General features: G+C 40.2%; 1 protein-coding gene across 5 annotated transcripts in view; it reads right to left on the bottom strand.

Moving 5' to 3' along the window:
- Window positions 1-19,292, bottom strand: part of LOC134225991 (IQ motif and SEC7 domain-containing protein 1) — a 466,609-nt gene that overhangs the window by 31,148 nt on the left and 416,169 nt on the right. For 2 of the 5 annotated variants that reach the window (XM_062706475.1, XM_062706474.1), the window contains one exon: window positions 3,938-4,336. In XM_062706475.1, the coding sequence (XP_062562459.1) occupies window positions 3,938-4,336 (399 nt within the window). Of the gene's footprint in view, window positions 1-3,937; window positions 4,337-17,334; window positions 18,810-19,292 lie in introns of those variants that run through there. The other 3 variants (XM_062706479.1, XM_062706478.1, XM_062706480.1) reach the window with 3 other exon arrangements.

Raw genomic sequence — 19,292 nt, 5'->3', positions numbered from 1 at the left:
TGTAAAATTCGAAACGAATTCTTGTAGAATTCGAAACGAACTCTTGTAGAATTCGAAACGAACTCTTGTAGAATTCGAAACGAATTCTTGTAGAATTCGAAACGAATTCTTGAACAATTCGAAACGAATTCTTGAACAATTCGAAACGAATGCTTGAAGAATTCGAAACGAATTCTTGTAGAATTCGAAACAAATTCTTGTTGATTTTTTTTTCGAAACGAATTCTTGTAGAATTCGAGACGAATTCTTGTAAAATTCGTGACGAATTCTTGAAGAATTCGAAACGAATTCTTGTACAAATTCGACACGAATTCTTGTAGAATTCGAAACGAATTCTTGTAGAATTCAAAACGAATTCTTGTAGAATTCGAATCGATTTTCTGTAGAATTCAAAATGAATTCTTGTACAAATTCGACACGAATTCTTGTAGAATTCGAAACGAATTCTTGTAGAATTCGAAACGAATTCTTGTAGAATTCGAAAGGAATTCTTGTAGAATTCGAAACGATTTCTTGTAGAATTCGAAACGAATTCTTGTAGAATTCGAAACGAATTCTTGTAGAATTCGAAACGAATTCTTGTAGAATTCGAAACGAATTCTTGTAGAATTTGAAACGAATTCTTGTAGAATTCGAAACGAATTCTTGTAGAATTCGAAACGAATTCTTGTAGAATTCGAAACGAATTCTTGTAGAATTCGAAACGAATTCTTGTAGAATTCGAACCGAATTCTTGTAGAATTCGAACCGAATTCTTGTAGAATTCGAACCGAATTCTTGTAGAATTCGAAACGAATTCTTGTAGAACTCGAGACTTATTTTTGTAGAACTCGAGACGAATTCTTGTAGAACTCGAAACGAATTCTTGTAGAATTCGAAACGAATTCTTGTAGAATTCGAAACGAATTCTTGTAGAATTCGAAACGAATTCTTGTAGAACTCGAGACGAATTCTTGTAGAACTCGAAACGAATTCTTGTAGAACTCGAAACGAATTCTTGTAGAACTCGAAACGAATTCTTGTAGAATTCGAAACGAATTCTTGTAGAATTCGAAACGAATTCTTGTAGAATTCGAAACGAATTCTTGTAGAATTTGAATTTCCTGATTTTGTTTAACAAATCTTAAAAATGAAACCAATTAAAGAGTTTACCTTCCCTTACCAATATGTAGTTGAATTGGTTCTTCAAATCATTCAACAAGAGTCAATAAATTGAAGTGCAAACTCATCTTCACTGACGGTGCCTTCTTGTTTTTATGTTTACATCACTTCAGCCCTTCGTTCCGGTGGCAATCCGTACCGTGAAGCAGCGTCTAATAGATCACTTCATAAAATCTCAGTTCATCCTCAAAACCACTACGGCCGTTCGTCTTCTGCACAGTACACACACGCACCCCGCCACTACTCACGCTGTGTTTGAGGAAGATAAAAAGTTACTCCAGCCAGCAGCATGTTCTGTAAACTAAAACATCCTCCGTTCTCGTCGAGTCATTGGACAGCTCAGCTGCTACCGTCGCTCGATGACGACGACGACAACAAGATGAAACGGAGAACTAACAGCGCTGGTAGTGGCTGGCAGTAGTTTCGTTCGAGAAGCATCCACCACAAGCAACGCAACGTATGAACGGGCGCGTGGTGCCGAGTGGGTGGAAAAACCTATGAGATTAATTTTTCACCTCCGAGCTGAATCCAAGTGGCACTCGGTTGGACTCAGTGAGATGGTTATTCCGGGTTGTATATCGCATAGGTTAATGACACGGTGGAAGGGCTCTGGATTTGATTAAGCTGTCTTGGCTTGGCACAGGCTGTCCAACGAAGCCAGAACACTTAGCACATTCGGTCCTACACACATTATTATTTAGGGTAGGCCAATAAATTTTACCGAGTTGGACAACACCGTGGGAATACGCGGCATGTTGTGTCAGCATCGAATGGCGGCGAACAACACGGAAAAGATGTTATCGCTCTAGATCAGAAATCTCTTCGGGGATCAGTTTTTGCTATTCCATTCACATCTCGGCGGTGATCTGTCGAAAATATTTGTCCCATGAGACCTATGGCAGCTGGGTAATCGCAAATCTATGGAAATTAAGCATTGGGTAACCCTGCAGTCGGCATCAGAATGTGACACTTGATCCATTGTTTGCGGCGTCTCAAGTGGGGCCACATATTACGCCCCCGCAGTAATTGTCGGTTATGTTGGTGCGAAACAAGATCAGCCGCACGTCGGATGTGTGTGGACCAGCGAACGTCCCACGAGTTGGGTAACCAACAACAACGTTGGAAGTTTACTTTCAATTACCTTCAATTAACCGGAGCACAAATAACCATCTGCTCTGCACTTCTTTCAATTATCTACCGGGGCAATTATCACAGTTTTCTCAGCATTAAAGACGTTGTACTTCACTTCCAAATGAATGGCAGCTCTGGGACGGTCGCTAAGTGCGATTGTATGCTGTTCGATTCAAAGTAGAGATTCAACTGACTTCGTCCAAGGTTTCGACAAATTCGCGAAACAAGTCTGTTATCAGTTACGGTCGAATCGCAATTTGCTCATCGATGGTACCAATTCGAATAACATCAAACAGGCCTGCGGGAACATCTCTGACCAGACCCTAGACTAGAGCCAAGCAATAACACATACGGAGCCCGATTCTCGCCCGTTATCAGTCAGTCTACCGTCAGAAACATCTACCTATGGAGCGTGTGGAGCCGCGCACTTGTTTACACAAATGGTGACGCTGGCAGGCACACGGGAGAATAAAACACGAAGTCTGTATGCTTACGAAAGCTGGCTCGAAGCGCTGCACTCCCGTCAGTCAACAAATGCTGCCCCTCTCATTTCCATAATGTTTTTGAATCTAAACAAAAACGATTTGTTTTGATCTCCAAAAGGCGGTCAGTCGGTTTGAGATTCCCATTGATAACAGTGCATTAGCAGATGAATTGCGCCTAATTAGGACGAAGAGTCGCCGGTCTCTCGGCTAATGGGAAAAATAAGCCCCTTGTTGATTCATCGCAAACGTTCAACACAGATCGTGAAATGTGACCTCGAAAAGGTGCTCGATTGCGATTCGCCAATTGGGGTGAGGAGAACGTACTGATAAGGGTGCGAACAAGTCACACAAAGAAAACGCTATTCATTTCGTTTTAAGTTTTGGTGCCCACGCGTCTGTTGGTTTGAATTGTTCGATTCACGTTTGTTGTAGAAGATTGTGGTTATCAGGGAATATGAATTCGGGATGAAAAAACTGCTCCACAAGTCCAAAGGATAGCTTCAGTGATGATAATTGTCATAAGAAAAACACCTTAGTGTTACCTCACTATAAATTATCTGATTCATATCCCTTCCTTTAACAATTACCAGAATGCTAATTCCAAGTACGTAGAATCCGGAGACACTCAAATTTTGAAAACGGTAACATTTGAATTTTAACAACGTAAACTACGTGACATCTAAAATTAGACGCAATCACATTCAGAAACTAATCCAATTAGAGTTGCTTTCCACCATAATAATAAATTACTTCGCTCCGACATCTCGCCCAACTTTGATGTCGAATGGCATGTTTCACATTTTAAACACACATGAGGGGCCAACCCAGACGGACAGACAAGCAAGAAAGTGGCGAAATGAGCAATAATTATCTACATAATATGAAACATTACCACCTCGGCGTTGCTGGGTTCGGTTTGTCTGCGTCTTGCACGAGGCACGAGGTATCGATTCTTGCGGTTGACTTGGCTCTGTCAATTAGATTATTGGCCTGACTATAAGACGGCGATGGCAGGTGTCGGTCGACGCGTCGTCTTGGAAAAGGCAAGTTATGTCACCTCCGACTTCAGGGTTGAGTAAACAAAACATTGACTGCGGGTGACTTCTAAATATGCGGGTCGGAGAGAAAAGCGAAACTCTGCACACTAGAAAGGTACTTACGCATTCTGAACGCGCGTCCGCTTGAGCACCTCGCCGTTGCTGCGGATCGAGCCCTTCTTGTGCAGCGTCGGGGTGGTGATCGTCTGGTGGCCGGCCAGCTGATGGCTGTGGTAACTGTTGGGCGGCGGCTGCTGGTGATGATGGTGGTAGGCAAGCTGCTGCGGGGACACGTAATGCTGGTGCTGGGTTTGGGTCGTGGTCTGCGGCAGGTAGACGTAGCCACCGGTGGCAGTGGCCACAGCCCCGCTGCTACCACCGGTCGATCCCCCGCAGAGGCTGCTCGCATTGCTGCTGCTGATGGCACCACTGGTCAGGATACTGCCGTTGCCACCACTGCTGCCGGGGTGGTGGTGATGTGTCGAGTAAATCTGCGCCGGACGATCGATCTTTTGTGGAAAGCTACGGACGAGAACGGAGAACGGAGGCAAAAAGGGACGATTAAAACTTGATGGCCATGATCTGAGAACGAGATGGGAACGAAAAAAAAACAGGGGCAGATGTTTCTCGCTGAAAGGATGTCTTTCTTCTACCACACCATACTACCAAAGTTATATTGGGTTCAAACTCATCGCAAAAGGAAAGCGAAGGGCCGAAGGTAGGGAAGAGCGCAAGTAATAGCATAAAAAAATGAAAACTGATACATGAATGCAATTATGGAGCTAAGAAAGAATCAGGTTCTGGCTTTGCTTTGAATGGGAATGTGGTGTTTCTTCATCTATCGCTGTCTGCAGCAACTGATCAACAGTTGGCTTCGCATGAAAAAAGAGACATCTGTTCGTACTGAAAATAGCGTCGGAAAGCAGGAGAATTTACGAAGCTATGTGAGTCCGGCGTGATTTGAGGTCACTCAAGCAGGTAAAATGGTCTGGCGAGTATTGGTTTGTATTAAAAAAACTATTTGTCCATCTTTTCATTTCAATTGCAATCACAATGGCAGCTGCAAACCGAATATTTTGAATGATTATTAATTATTAAGATTGTACCGCCAAGGTAGTTTTTAATAAAAATATGACCGCAATCCGAAGAATTTCCCGAGGAAATTCCGATTCGGAGTTTCTTTAATTCAAGACCAATAACGATGCCGGCCACGTCCTCACAGTCAATTAGGATAGGGGGAGGAAAATTAGTTCGATACTTATTGCTATAAGAGACCGAGGATTAGTCTGCATCTCCATAAGCGCACTGGAAAAAAAAATCACGCTTAACTTTTCAAAAGGATCTAAGTAACATTTTTTTCATGAATTAATTTGAATATTGCAATCAACAGACCAACATGAAAGCTTTTGATTGCAGTACTCAAATTAAATCATGAAAAAATGTTACTTAGGTCCTTTTGGGAAGTTAAGCGAGAAATCTATTGAAAATCGATGGAATTTCCTAAGGGAATTAATCGAACACTCTCCAAAATTTCCTTGGAAAATTATTCGGGAACTTTCTTGGGAATTTATTTGGGAAATTCTTCGGAATTTCCTTGAGAAATTTTTCGGAATTTCCTTGGGAAATTTTTCCGAATTTCCTAGGGAAATTCTTCCGGATTTCCTTGAGAATTTCTTCCGAATTTCCTTTTGAATTTCTTCCGAATTTCCTTGGGAAATTCTTTCGAATTTTTTTGGGAAATTATTCGGAATTTACTTGGGAAATTCTTCGAAATTTCCATGGGAAATTCTTCAGAATTTCTTTGGGAAATTTCTTAGAAATTCCTTGGGAAATTCTTCGGAATTTGCTTGGGAAATTCTTCTGAATTTCCTTGGGAAGTTCTTTGGAATTTCCTTGGGAAATTCTTCGGAATTTCCTTGGGAAATTCTTCGGAATTCCCTTGGGAAATTCTTCGGAATTTCCTTGGAAAATTCTTCGGAATTTCCTTGAGAAATTCTTCGGAATTTCCTCGGGAAATTCTTTGGAATTTTCTTGGGAAATTCTTTGGAATTTCCTTGGGAAATTCTTCGGAATTTCCTTGGGAAATTCTTCGGAATTTCCTTGGGAAATTCTTCGGAATTTCCTTGGGAAATTCTTCGGAATTTCCTTGGGAAATTCTTCGGACTTTCCTTGGGAAATTCTTCGGACTTTCCTTGGGAAATTCTTCGAATTTCTTGGGAAATTCTTCTGTTTTACCTTGGGAAATTCTTCGGAATTTCCTTGAGAAATTTTTCGGAATGTCCTTGGGAAATTCTTCTGAATTTCCTTGGGAAATTCTTCTGAAGTTCCTTGGGAAATTCTTCTGAAGTTCCTCGGGAAATTCTTCGGAATTTCCTAGGACAGATTCTTCGGAATTTCCTTGGGAATTTCTTCGCAATTTTCTTGTGAAAATTTTGGAATTTTCTTGGGAAATTCTTTGGAATTTTCTTGGGAAATTCTTTGGAATTTCCTTGGGAAATTCTTCGGAATTTTCTTGGGAAATTCTTCGGAATTTCCTTGGGAAATTCTTCGGAATTTCCTTGGGAAATTCTTCTTAATTTCCTTGGGAAATTCTCCAATTTCCTTGGGAAATTCTTCGGAATTTCTTTGAGAAATTCTTTGGAATTTCCTTTGGAAATTCTTTGGAATTTCCTTGGGAAATTCTTTGGAATTTTTTTGGGAAATTGTTCGGAATTTCCTTGGGAAATTCTTCGGAATTTCCTTAGGAAATTGTGCGAAATTTCCTTAGGAAATTGTGCGGAATTTCCTTGGGAAATTGTTCGGAATTTCCTTGGGAAATTCTTCGGAATTTCCTTGGGAAATATTTCGGAATTTCCTTGGGAAATATTTCGGAATTTCCTTGGAAAATATTTCGGAATTTCCTTGGGAAATTCTTCGGCATTTCCTTGGGAAATTCTTCGGAATTTCCTTGGGAAATTCATTGGAATTTAGTTTCGAATTCTACAAGAATTCGTTTCGAATTCTACAAGAATTCGTTTCGAATTCTACAAGAATTCGTTTCGAATTCTACAAGAATTCGTTTCGAATTCTACAAGAATTCGTTTCGAATTCTACAAGAATTCGTTTCGAATTCTACAAGAATTCGTATCGAATTCTACAAGAATTCGTATCGAATTCTACAAGAATTCGTTTCGAATTCTACAAGAATTCGTTTCGAATTCTACAAGAATTCGTTTCGAATTCTACAAGAATTCGTTTCGAATTCTACAAGAATTCGTTTCGAATTCTACAAGAATTCGTTTCGAATTCTACAAGAATTCGTTTCGAATTCTTCAAGAATTCGTTTCGAATTCTACAAGAATTCGTTTCGAATTCTACAAGAATTCGTTTCGAATTCTACAAGAATTCGTTTCGAATTCTACAAGAATTCGTTTCGAATTCTACAAGAATTCGTTTCGAATTTCACAAGAATTCGTTTCGAATTCTACAAGAATTCGTTTCGAATTCTACAAGAATTCGTTTCGAATTCTACAAGAATTCGTTTCGAATTCTACAAGAATTCGTTTCAAATTCTACAAGAAATCGTTCCGAATTCTACAAGAAATCGTTCCGAATTCTACCAGAAATCGTTTAGAATTCTACAAGAATTCGTTTCGAATTTTACAAGAATTCGTTTAGAATTCTACAAGAATTCTAATTTCTAATTTCGTATTCTTCAGAATTTCCTCGGAAAATGCTTCGAGGAAATTCTTCGGAATTTCCTCGGAAAATTCTTCGGCATTTCTTCGGGAAATGCTTCGGAATTTCCCGACAGAATTACTAAGAACTTCCCAAGGAAATTTCGAAGAATTTCCCGAGAAAATCTTTAGGAAATTTTGAAAAAAAAAATCGTGAAAATTCCGAAGTTGACTATCGTTGAGGGCGCTGACCCATTCTCACCCTCCAGACCCATTATCACCCCCGACTATGGTAGTGATTTTTTATTGTGATAGAAGGCTTCAATAAAAGCCATGGAGAATTATTTTCTCACAAACTGAAAAAAGAATTTCTTGAAGCTATGAGTCATCAGAAGCCCGTCACGAACGAGTCCAAGATCAACAAAAACATTAATCAAGGGGCAACCGCGGTAATAAAATAATAATCATTAAATGGCTGGCATTTCGCGTTCAATGTTTCACCCAAATGGGGGCGGCATAGCATTCCCTTTATCATCTGCGCTGTCCTGTACCCCATTTAGGCTTACAACAGGAACGCCGTCACGTGGCAAACTGCATTACTCGGTTGTCACGTTTCGCCACTTTTTTTTTACAAAACGTTTTCTAGGAAGCAACATTTTTCAAGAACGTTGGGTGAAGGTGCGTACAACTTATTGCTCCGCACCGAGCCCGCCGCAACCGACGAAGATCCCGTCCTCTCTCACGGTCGAATCCGCTCGGCGGACACATAATTTTGTTTAATTAAAATTTTTATATTTATGAACTTCATGCTTGGTTGATCAAGCAGATCCACATAAGCAGCGCACAGACGCACAAGAAGACCGTATGGACTTCCCAGGTTTTCCCCTTCTTGGCGATGGTTTTTATTTATCGGTTGCGAAGGGAATCGAGGAGCGCGGTATGGATTAATGTGTAACAGTTCGCTTAATTTTCCGTAATCTTCGGGAGGGAGTTCAACCACTTTTGAACTCGCTTGGGTTGGGCAAGCGCCTACAACAGCCAAGCTAAGTCAATTTGATAGAGTTAGCCTCATTTATTTTTAGAGGTAGTTGAAAACATGTGCACCATATCGAATCACTGACTGCGAAGATCTAATGCCGAGACAGCGACATGTGTTTGAGGATTTTCAGACAGCACTCTAAGCCGTGGTAAACATCTTGCGCAGATGATCTCTTCAGCGTGGCGTAAACAAAACATTTCGTTATTTGGGTAGTTGTTCGCTTTCCCTTGTGTCTAGTTTCGTGTTGTATCTTCCTCTACCCTCCACACTGCCGGTGGGATGACCCTGCTAGATTTCCCTACAGCCGGACAGCGGGACTGACACGCACGCACACACAAGTCGGGAAGGCAGATGGTCAAAAAGGTATATCGCTTCCACGAAGGACACTATCCCAACGCGAGAGTGGCGCTGGCTGAGGCCCAAGTCGTGTGGCGAGACACGCGCCCCTTTTGCCAACAACAGTCTGGGCGTAAATATGATCAATGGTCGACGTGCCCTCAGTGTTGCTAACGCCTCCCACTCTTAAGATATTCATCAGCTAAAGTGGCGGATGTACAATTCTCACTTCAGCCACCTAATGGTGAGATTGCGTCGAAGCCATAATATTAGGAAAGAAACATGTCGCCGGCGCTTGTCAAAGTTCCATAATAAATCTTGACAGTCCTTTCAGATTCGTTTAGGGCGCGACACATTCCGGTACATAGTTATTGAAGCTTGGGTGTAAGGAAAAGCGAAAGATAAGGGGGTTATTTCCGGCGTCAGGTTCAGCATTCTTGCAGTCAGCGTTGTCAGTGGGGGTGTATATAGGAAGGACCGGGCTTCGCGTTATTACGCTGAAAAGGTGAGGGGTTCTGAGATGAAATGTTTTCACGAAAAAAACTGATCGAGTAATGACTTTCGAGAGACATAAAATTTATTCACATATAGTGCTAATGGACTTTTCTATCCAAAGATGAGTAAGAAACGGTTTTAAAAGTTATAATTCTTGTCTGAGGTACAATAACTTAAATTTCTTCTGAAGAGTGCTCTAGTCGTCCCCATCGGTGATAAATGATTATCATTTTCAGTTTTCCACTCTACTTGCCTTGTTAATATATTACGAATTTCCATACCGTTTGCTCCACCCTCCTTCTTAAAAAAGGAAAGTAAGTCTAATATCAATATAAAGATTATCAATATCACCTGCCAACTACAGACGTTTCTACACAATCAATATTCCCTTTTACATATAGGGAAGGTTGCTTCTGAATGGTCTGATAAATCGCATGTCATCACCCAGCTCGTCGGGTGTGTGTGGTGTACTACAAGCCAGTAATGCTTTCTCGTGTTGAAAACCAAAAAACCGAATTTGAATATTGCTCGCTACATCATCATCATCATAACTCTCTTCGGTTGTGGTCAGTACAGTATTTTCTGGATTTTTGCAACCCATAATAAACTGGTTGATCTGTTAACCATAATTGTTTTTATTGCATTGCTACAGTTGACAACAATGCATTTTTTAATCAACTAAATCGCAAAAGAGTAGATTGTCATTATATCAGAAATTCTATTCAAACTTCATGTCACTCTATCCTTCAGTGTTGCCAAATTGCAATCCACCTGTACCGGCATCCGGATCTGTTCAATAAATATTCCGACAACTGTTTGCCGGGAATCATCCCCATCCTCAGCTACTCCATCATCATCGGTGGGGAAATTCGACGGGAAATGGTTTTCCTAAAGGGAACCGACAAGATCGGATGATTGGTGACTGGCCCGGTGAGCGGCACACAGGAAGTCTTGTTGGGGAAGTGGAAAATTATTAAAATGAAGTTGCCGCTTACCAGTAGGGGATGTTACCCAGATGAAGAGTTATGGTGATAGCGCACGGAAAGCAAAAATATTGAACCTTTGAAATTATGGTCTATAAATATTGTGCTATAAACAAGTGCTGGAAAACATGAGAATGATATGCCGATATCTTTGGGGAGGAATTTGATTTTTAGGTCAAATAACAAATTTCCTTGGGAAATTCTTTCCTTAGGAAAATCTTTCAAACTTCTTTGGGAAATTCTTTCGAATTTCCTTGGGAAATTCTTTTAAATTTTCGTGGAAAATTCTTTAAAATTTTCTTGGAAAACTCTTGTGTTTTTCTTGGAAAATTCTTTTGAATTTTTTTGGAAAATTCTTCTGAATTTTCTTGGGAAATTGCTTCGAATTTCCTTGGGAAATTCCTTCGAATTTCCTTGGGAAATTCCTTCGAATTTCCTTGGGAAATTCCTTCGAATTTCCTTGGGAAATTCCTTCGAATTTCCTTGGGAAATTCCTTCGAATTTCCTTGGGAAATTCCTTCGAATTTCCTTGGGAAATTCCTTTGAATTTTCTTGGGAAATTCCTTCGATTTTCCTTGCGAAATTCCTCCGATTTACGTTGGGCAATTTCTTCTGAGTTTCCTTGGGAAATTCCTCCGAATTTAATTGGGAAATTTCTCCTAATTTTCTTGGGAAATTCCTCCAAATTTCCTTTGGAAATTCCTTTGAATTTCCGTGGGAAATTCCTTTGAATTTCCGTGGGAAATTCCTTTTAATTTCCGTGGGAAATTCCTTCCAATTTCCTCGGGAAAATCCTTCGAATTTCCTCGGAAAAATCCTTCGAATTTCCTCGGAAATTCCTTCGAATTTCCTTGGGAAATTCCTTCGACTTTCCTTGGGAAATTCCTTCGACTTTCCTTGGGAAATTCCTTCGAATTTCCTTGGGAAATTCCTTCGAATTTCCTTGGGAAATTCCTTCGAATTTCCTTGGGAAATTCCTTCGAATTTCCTTGGGAAATTCCTTCGAATTTCCTTGGGAAATTCCTTCGAATTTCCTTGGGAAATTCCTTCGAATTTCCTTGGGAAATTCCTTCGAATTTCCTTGGGAAATTCCTTCGAATTTCCTTGGGAAATTCCTTCGAATTTCCTTGGGAAATTCCTTCGAATTTCCTTGGGAAATTTCTTTCGAATTTCCTTGGGAAATTCCTTCGAATTTCCTTGGGAAATTCCTTCGAATTTCCTTGGGAAATTCCTTCGAATTTCCTTGGGAAATTCCTTCGAATTTCCTTGGGAAATTTCTTCGAATTTCCTTGGGAAATTCCTTCGAATTTCCTTGGGAAATTCCTTCGAATTTCCTTGGGAAATTCCTTCGAATTTCCTTGGGAAATTCCTTCGAATTTCCTTGGGAAATTCCTTCCAATTTCCTTGGGAAATTCCTTCGAATTTCCTTGGGAAATTCCTTCGAATTTCCTTGGGAAATTCCTTCGAATTTCCTTGGGAAATTCCTTCGAATTTCCTTGGGAAATTCCTTCGATATTCCTTGGGAAATTCCTTCGAATTTCCTTGGGAAATTCCTTCGATATTCCTTGGGAAATTCCTTCGAATTTCCTTGGGAAATTCCTTCGAATTTCCTTGGGAAATTCCTTCGAATTTCCTTGGGAAATTCCTTCGAATTTCCTTGGGAAATTCCTTCGAATTTCCTTGGGAAATTCCTTCGAATTTCCTTGGGAAATTCCTTCGAATTTCCTTGGGAAATTCCTTCGAATTTCCTTGGGAAATTCCTTCGAATTTCCTTGAAAAATTCCTTCGAATTTCCTTGGGAAATTCCTTCGAATTTCCTTGGGAAATTCCTTCGAATTTCCTTGGGAAATTCCTTCGAATTTCCTTGGGAAATTCCTTCGAATTTCCTTGGGAAATTCCTTCGAATTTCCTTGGGAAATTCCTTCGAATTTCCTTGGGAAATTCCTTCGATTTTCCTTGGGAAATTCCTTCGATTTTCCTTGGGAAATTCCTTCGAATTTCCTTGGGAAATTCCTTCGAATTTCCTTGGGAAATTCCTTCGAATTTCCTTGGGAAATTCCTTCGAATTTCCTTGGGAAATTCCTTCGAATTTCCTTGGGAAATTCCTTCGAATTTCCTTGGGAAATTCCTTCGAATTTCCTTGGGAAATTCCTTCGAATTTCCTTTGAATTTCCTTGGGAAATTCCTTCGAATTTCCTTGGGAAATTCCTTCGAAATTCCTTCGAATTTCCTTGGGAAATTCCTTCGAATTTCCTTGGGAAATTCCTTCGAATTTCCTTGGGAAATTCCTTCGAATTTCCTTGGGAAATTCCTTCGAATTTCCTTGGGAAATTCCTTCGAATTTCCTTGGGAAATTCCTTCGAATTTCCTTGGGAAATTCCTTCGAATTTCCTTGGGAATTTCCTTGGGAAATTCCTTCGAATTTCCTTGGGAAATTCCTTCGAATTTCCTTGGGAAATTCCTTCGAATTTCCTTGGGAAATTCCTTCGAATTTCCTTGGGAAATTCCTTCGAATTTCCTTGGGAAATTCCTTCGAATTTCCTTGGGAAATTCCTTCGAATTTCCTTGGGAAATTCCTTCGAATTTCCTTGGGAAATTCCTTCGAATTTCCTTGGGAAATTCCTTCGAATTTCCTTGGGAAATTCCTTCGAATTTCCTTGGGAAATTCCTTCGAATTTCAGAAATTCCTTCGAATTTCCTTGGGAAATTCCTTCGCATTTCCTTGGGTATTCCTTCGAATTTCCTTGGAATCTCCATCGAATTTCCTTGGAAATTCCTTCGAATTTCCTTGAAAATTCCTTCGAATTTCCTTGGGAAATTCCTTCGAATTTCCTTGGGAAATTCCTTCGAATTTCCTTGGGAAATTCCTTCGAATTTCCTTGGGAAATTCCTTCGAATTTCCTTCGAAATTCCTTCGAATTTCCTTCGAATTTCCTTCGAATTTCCTTGGGAAATTCCTTCGAATTTCCTTGGGAAATTCCTTCGAATTTCCTTGGGAAATTCCTTCGAATTTCCTTGGGAAATTCCTTCGAATTTCCTTGGGAAATTCCTTCGAATTTCCTTGGGAAATTCCTTCGAATTTCCTTGGGAAATTCCTTCGAATTTCTTTGGGAAATTCCTTCAAATTTCCTTGGAAAATTCCTTCGAAATTCCTTGGGAAACTCCTTCGAATTTCCTTGAGAAACTCCTTCGAATTTCCTTGGGAAATTCCTTCGAATTTCCTTGGGAAATTTCTTCGAATTTCCTTGGGAAATTCCTTCGAATTTGCTTGGAAATTCCTTCGAAATTCCTTGGGAAATTCCTTCGAAATTTCTTGGGAAATTCCTTCGAAATTCCTTGGGAAATTCCTTCGAATTTGCTTGGAAATTCCTTCGAAATTCCTTGGGAAATTCCTTCGAAATTTCTTGGGAAATTCCTTCGAAATTCCTTGGGAAATTCCTTCGAATTTCCTTGGGAAATTACTTCGAATTTCCTTGGGAAATTCCTTCGAATTTCCTTGGGAAATTCCTTCGAATTTCCTTGGGAAATTCCTTCGAATTTCCTTGGGAATTTCTTTCGAATTTCTTTGGAAATTCCTTCGAATTTCCTTGGAAATTCCTTCGAATTTCCTTGGAAATTCCTTCGAATTTCCTTGGAAATTCCTTCGAATTTCCTTGGAAATTCCTTCGAATTTCCTTGGGAAATTCCTTCGAATTTCCTTGGGGAATCCCTTCGAATTTCCTTGGGAAATTCCTTCGAATTTCCTTGGGAAATTCCTTCGAATTTCCTTGGGAAATTCCTTCGAATTTCCTTGGGAAATTCCTTCGAATTTCCTTGGGAAATTCCTTCGAATTTCCTTGGGAAATTCCTTCGAATTTCCTTGGGAAATTCCTTCGAATTTCCTTGGGAAATTCCTTCGAATTTCCTTGAAATTCCTTCGAATTCCTTGGGAAATTCCTTCGAATTTCCTTGGAAATTCCTTCGAATTCCCTTGGGAAATTCCTTCGAATTTCCTTGGGAAATTCCTTCGAATTTCCTTGAAAATTTCCATTCAAATTTCCTTGGGAAATGCTTTAGAATTTCCTTGGGAAATTCCTTCGAATTCCTTGGGAAATTCCTTCGACTTCCACGGAAAATTACTTCGAATTTCCTCGAGAAATTCCTTCAAATTTCCTTATGAAATTCCTTCGAACTTCCTAGGGAACTTCTTTCGAATATTCTTGGGAAATTCCTTCGAATTTCCCTGGAATTCCTTCGAATTTCCTTGGGAAATTCCTTCGTATTTCCTTGGGAAATTCCTTCGAATTTCCTTGGGAAATTCCTTCGAATTTCCTTGGGAAATTCCTTCGAATTTCCTTGGGAAATTCCTTCGAATTCCATTAGGAAATTCCTTCGAACTTCCTTGGAAATTCCTTCGAATTTCCTTGGGAAATTCCTTCGAATTTCCTTGGGAAATTCCTTCGAATTTCCTTGGGAAATTCCTTCGAATTTCCTTGGGAAATTCCTTCGAATTTCCTTGGGAAATTCCTTCGAATTTCCTTGGGAAATTCCTTCGATTTTCCTTGGGAAATTCCTTCGAATTTCCTTGGGAAATTCCTTCGAATTTCCTTGGGAAATTCCTTCGAATTTCCTTGGGAAATTCCTTCGAATTTCCTTGGGAAATTCCTTCGAATTTCCTTGGGAAATTCCTTCGAATTTTCTTGGAAAATTCCTTCGACTTTCCTTGGGAAATTCCATAGACTTTATTTGGGAAATTCCTTCGAATTTCCTTGGGAAATTCCTTCGAATTTCCTTGGCAAATTCCTTCGAATTTCCTTGGCAAATTCCTTCGAATTTCCTTGGGAAATTCCTTCGAATTTCCTTGGCAAATTCCTTCGAATTTCCTGGGGAAATTCCTTCGAATTTCCTTGGCAAATTCCTTCGAATTTCCTTGGCAAATTCCTTCGAATTTCCTCGGGAAATTCCTTCGAATTTTCTTAAGGAAATTCCTTCAAATTTCCTTTGGGAAATTCCTTCGAATTTCCTTGGGAAATTCCTTCGAATTTCCTTTGGGAAATTCCTTCGAATTTCCTTGGCAAATTCCTTCAAATTTCCTTGGCAAATTCCTTCGAATTTCCTTGGGAAATCCCTTCAAATTTCCTTGGGAAATTCGTTTGAATTTCTTGGGAAATTCCTTCGAATTTCCTTTGGGAAATTCCTTCGAATTTCCTTGGGAAATTCCTTCGAATTTCCTTGGGAAATTCCTTCGAATTTCCTTGGGAAATTCCTTCGAATTTCCTTGGGAAATTCCTTCGAATTTCCTTGGAAATTCCTTCGAATTTCCTTGGGAAATTCCTTCGAATTTCCTTGGGAAATTCCTTCGAATTTCCTCGGGAAATTCCTTCGAATTTCCTCGGGAAATTCTTTCGAATATCTTTGGGAAATTCCTTTGAATTTCCTTCCTTCGAATTTCCTTGGGAAATTCCTTCGAATTTCCTTGGGAAATTCCTTCGAATTTCCTTGGGAAATTCCTTCGAATTTCCTTGGGAAATTCCTTCGAATTTCCTTGGGAAATTCCTTCGAATTTCCTTGGGAAATTCCTTCGAATTTCCTTGGGAAATTCCTTCGAATTTCCTTGGGAAATTCCTTCGAATTTCCTTGGGAAATTCCTTCGAATTTCCTTGGGAAATTCCTTCGAATTCCATTGGGAAATTCCTTCGAATTTCCTTGGGAAATTCCTTCGAATTTCCTTGGGAAATTCCTTCGAATTTCCTTGAAAAATTTCTTCGAATTTCCTTGGGAAATTTCTTCGAATTTCCTTGGGAAATTTCTTCGAATTTCCTTGGGAAATTCCTTCGAATTTCCTTGGGAAATTCCTTCGAATTTCCTTGGGAAATTCCTTCGAATTTCCTTGGGAAATTCCTTCGAATTTTCTTGGGAAATTCCTTCAAAAATTATTGGGAAATTCCTTCAAAATTCCTTCCTTGGGAAATTTCTTCAAATTTCCTAGGTAAATTCCTTAGGATTTTCTTGGGAAATTCTTTCTAATTTCCTTGGGAAATTCATTCCAATTTCCACGAGCATTTATTCCGAATTTCCACGTCATGTTATTCTAATATTACACAACAAAGTATTCACGGATTTTTTTTTTTCAAATTTCCACGGGAAATTCTTTCAAATCTTCGACACTTTTCATTTTAATTATTTGGCGAATCAACTTTTTGGGCCATATGACCCGTCGTCAATCGACATTTACGGTCGTAAAACCTGTTCGGCCAATTGGCCCTCCCTACCAAAGGACAATTTCCGCCGAACGGCATTTTCGATCAAATGACTAGTTCGACCGATCGACACTTTTGGATGTGAGTCTACTTCGGCTTAACGACATTTTTGGCCGTATGACTTGTTTGGTTATACAAACTGTTCAGCTAAATAACTTGTTCGGCTAAATGGTTTCTTCGGCCAAACATTTTATTCGGCCAAATAGTTCTCGGCCTAATAACCGTTTCGGCCTTAAGTGTTATTCTACCAAGTAGCATTCGGCCAAACGACCCTTAAACGAATAATTCTATCATCCTCCTAATTGATTCAATTCAGAAGTTCATCTTTGGAATTTGTTTAGAGGTAATATTTAGGGATTCATGTAAAAGTCTCCCCATGATTTTTCAAAAGTTTTTTTCAGGAGTTGTTTCATGATATTCTTATCATTGAAATTCTGAAACATAGTTGTGGAGAGATTGATTTGTAAAAGATTCATTTTCAATACTTTACTCAAGCTCTTCAAGAATATCCAAATTTTGTTTTTGAGCAGCGTATCAGTGATGGCAAATATTAACGGACTGATAGGCGTAGTTTTGCAATAAAGGATTACCACTAAAAAAATCTGAAACCATAATAATTCAATAAAAAGTCGTCACATAAATTGCAGTATCCAATAAGAAAATTCAATAATGATGTAATGACGTTTGAAGAAATTAAAAACTTGAAACTTACAAACTAAAACACACCTAAAACTAACTTAAGCATAATCAAAAGAACAAAACGAAACTCTACCTTCCACCTATGATAAATCCAGAAATACAAATAATCATCTTGCTGCTCTAATCGTCAGTCGTCAAACTATTTCCGCTAAGTAAGTTCAAGCCAATTTTTGTACACAAAACAGAAGCGCCGAGCACGCACAAAATTTCCACTCAAGCACAAACAATAACAAAACTAAATCACACCAAAATGAGGGGCATCCATATCACAGTTCAGTCTTTTTGTTCTGCCAGTTCATTCATTCGAATCACCACGAATCATCATGCTTTGCCAATTAACATTACCGTTCCGGTTTCGTTTGTTTAGCCACCGCGAAGTCCAGGTGCATTTCAAAAAAATGTGTGCTCAGTTTGCTCCCGTCTGTCTATATCTCTGCTCTAGAGCAGCCTCAGTAGCATAAACATAAACACGAATCGAGCACACACGTACACACCCCCTGATTTTTTGTTTTGGGGGGTTGCCCGGGGGAGAAGTTGGGAGCGCGAAATAAAGCATAAAAATATGGCTCTAAGTGCGGGGGTGATTTTGAATGGAAAACACACAGTACACAAGCGGGTGTGATAACGGTTCTCGAAAATCAATACTTTAGGATCTGAAACAGTAGCATTTTCGCCCGATTCTGGCTACTGCTTCTGCTGCTGCTGCTGCCGCCGCCGTTGCCTTTCTGGCTTGGGTGGTGCACTGTTGCGGCTGTGGCGGATCCTCCCGAGATAGTAATCACCACCGTCACTCAAACACATATATGCAAGTAAGCTCTGCCACCCCACGATTATCCTTGCATGGACGAACTTGATAGTTTGATCCTTTTGTTCTCTTGCTAGTCAGTAGCTTTATCACAGGTTCACCCGCTCGTTCGACGTCATTAACCAATACACTGACGTCGTCGCAGGATAGATTGTAAAATTACACTTCGCTCTGGGATTAGTTGGTTATAGCTTTTTAGTATGCGAAGGATAGCAAATCACACTTTTCACTTATAGCTTCCCCTTCAGTAGAGTCCATTTACGACCTCTGAACCGACGGAGAGCGAGACGGAACGGGTTCCGGGGAGGTGGACGAAAAATCGATAAGCTCTTAAAAACACGCGCACGCTTCACTACGTCTACGATGATGTTCGCCTACGCTTCGCTATGAATGTTTCCGCGCCCAACGAGGGGGAGCACTGCCGTCTCCACACACTTGATTCACTTATCACCGTCAGCGTGAGCTTTAAGAGGACGACAGAAATAGTCCTGTCCCGTGGTTCGGTTTCTTCTTCTAGTTGGTAAAAATCACAGATCACACGCGAGATCGACTCACTCTCGCTCTCATGCTACAAACAATTTTCCACACCCCATTCCAGTCGATGCACACACAATGCAAAACCGTTGTCGAATATCCTTTCGCGCGAGGGGTGGCGGTTCGTTCGTTCACTCGTTACGCCAAAGCAGCGGCACACTGAGATCGGGTTTTGCGTTCGTCCGCGTTCGGCGACATCCTTCGGTTGACTGAGCCGAGTCCGTGCGGTTGGGTTTGCTTTTGTTCTTCTTGAATCGTTCGTCGTGCGTCTGTCCCGTCGTCGTCGAAGCGCTGGCGATGGCGTGCTTTGGGTTTTCTCTCTTTGCTCATTTTCCTTTCGCTTGCTTGAGCCACACGCCGCCGCTCTCTGCTGTTGTTGTGATGATGATGGTGGAAACTCGAGTTTTTCCCGTCCCTTCTGCTACCACTTCCAGCTTCTTGGTACTGCTGCTGCTAGACAGACACGCGTTGCGTTTCTACGTTCGTTTTACAACTCCGAAAACTGGGTGGATGGGTTGTAAGTTCTGCGGGCTATCTCTCGGAAGACAGCTTGTTTCAGAAGTGTGCGGTGTCGATATAAACAGAAAAGAAATGACTGGCTATTCAAAGTTTTTATTTCGATATATCGCATTTTTCTACACTTCTGTATAATTTAAATGGATTTGTCAGCATAAAATTGTTGAATAAACTCA

Source organism: Armigeres subalbatus, chromosome 3 (genome assembly GCF_024139115.2).
Source record: "Armigeres subalbatus isolate Guangzhou_Male chromosome 3, GZ_Asu_2, whole genome shotgun sequence".
In the NCBI taxonomy this organism is placed as follows: domain Eukaryota; kingdom Metazoa; phylum Arthropoda; class Insecta; order Diptera; family Culicidae; genus Armigeres; species Armigeres subalbatus.
This window is presented reverse-complemented; position numbering and strand designations above follow the sequence as displayed.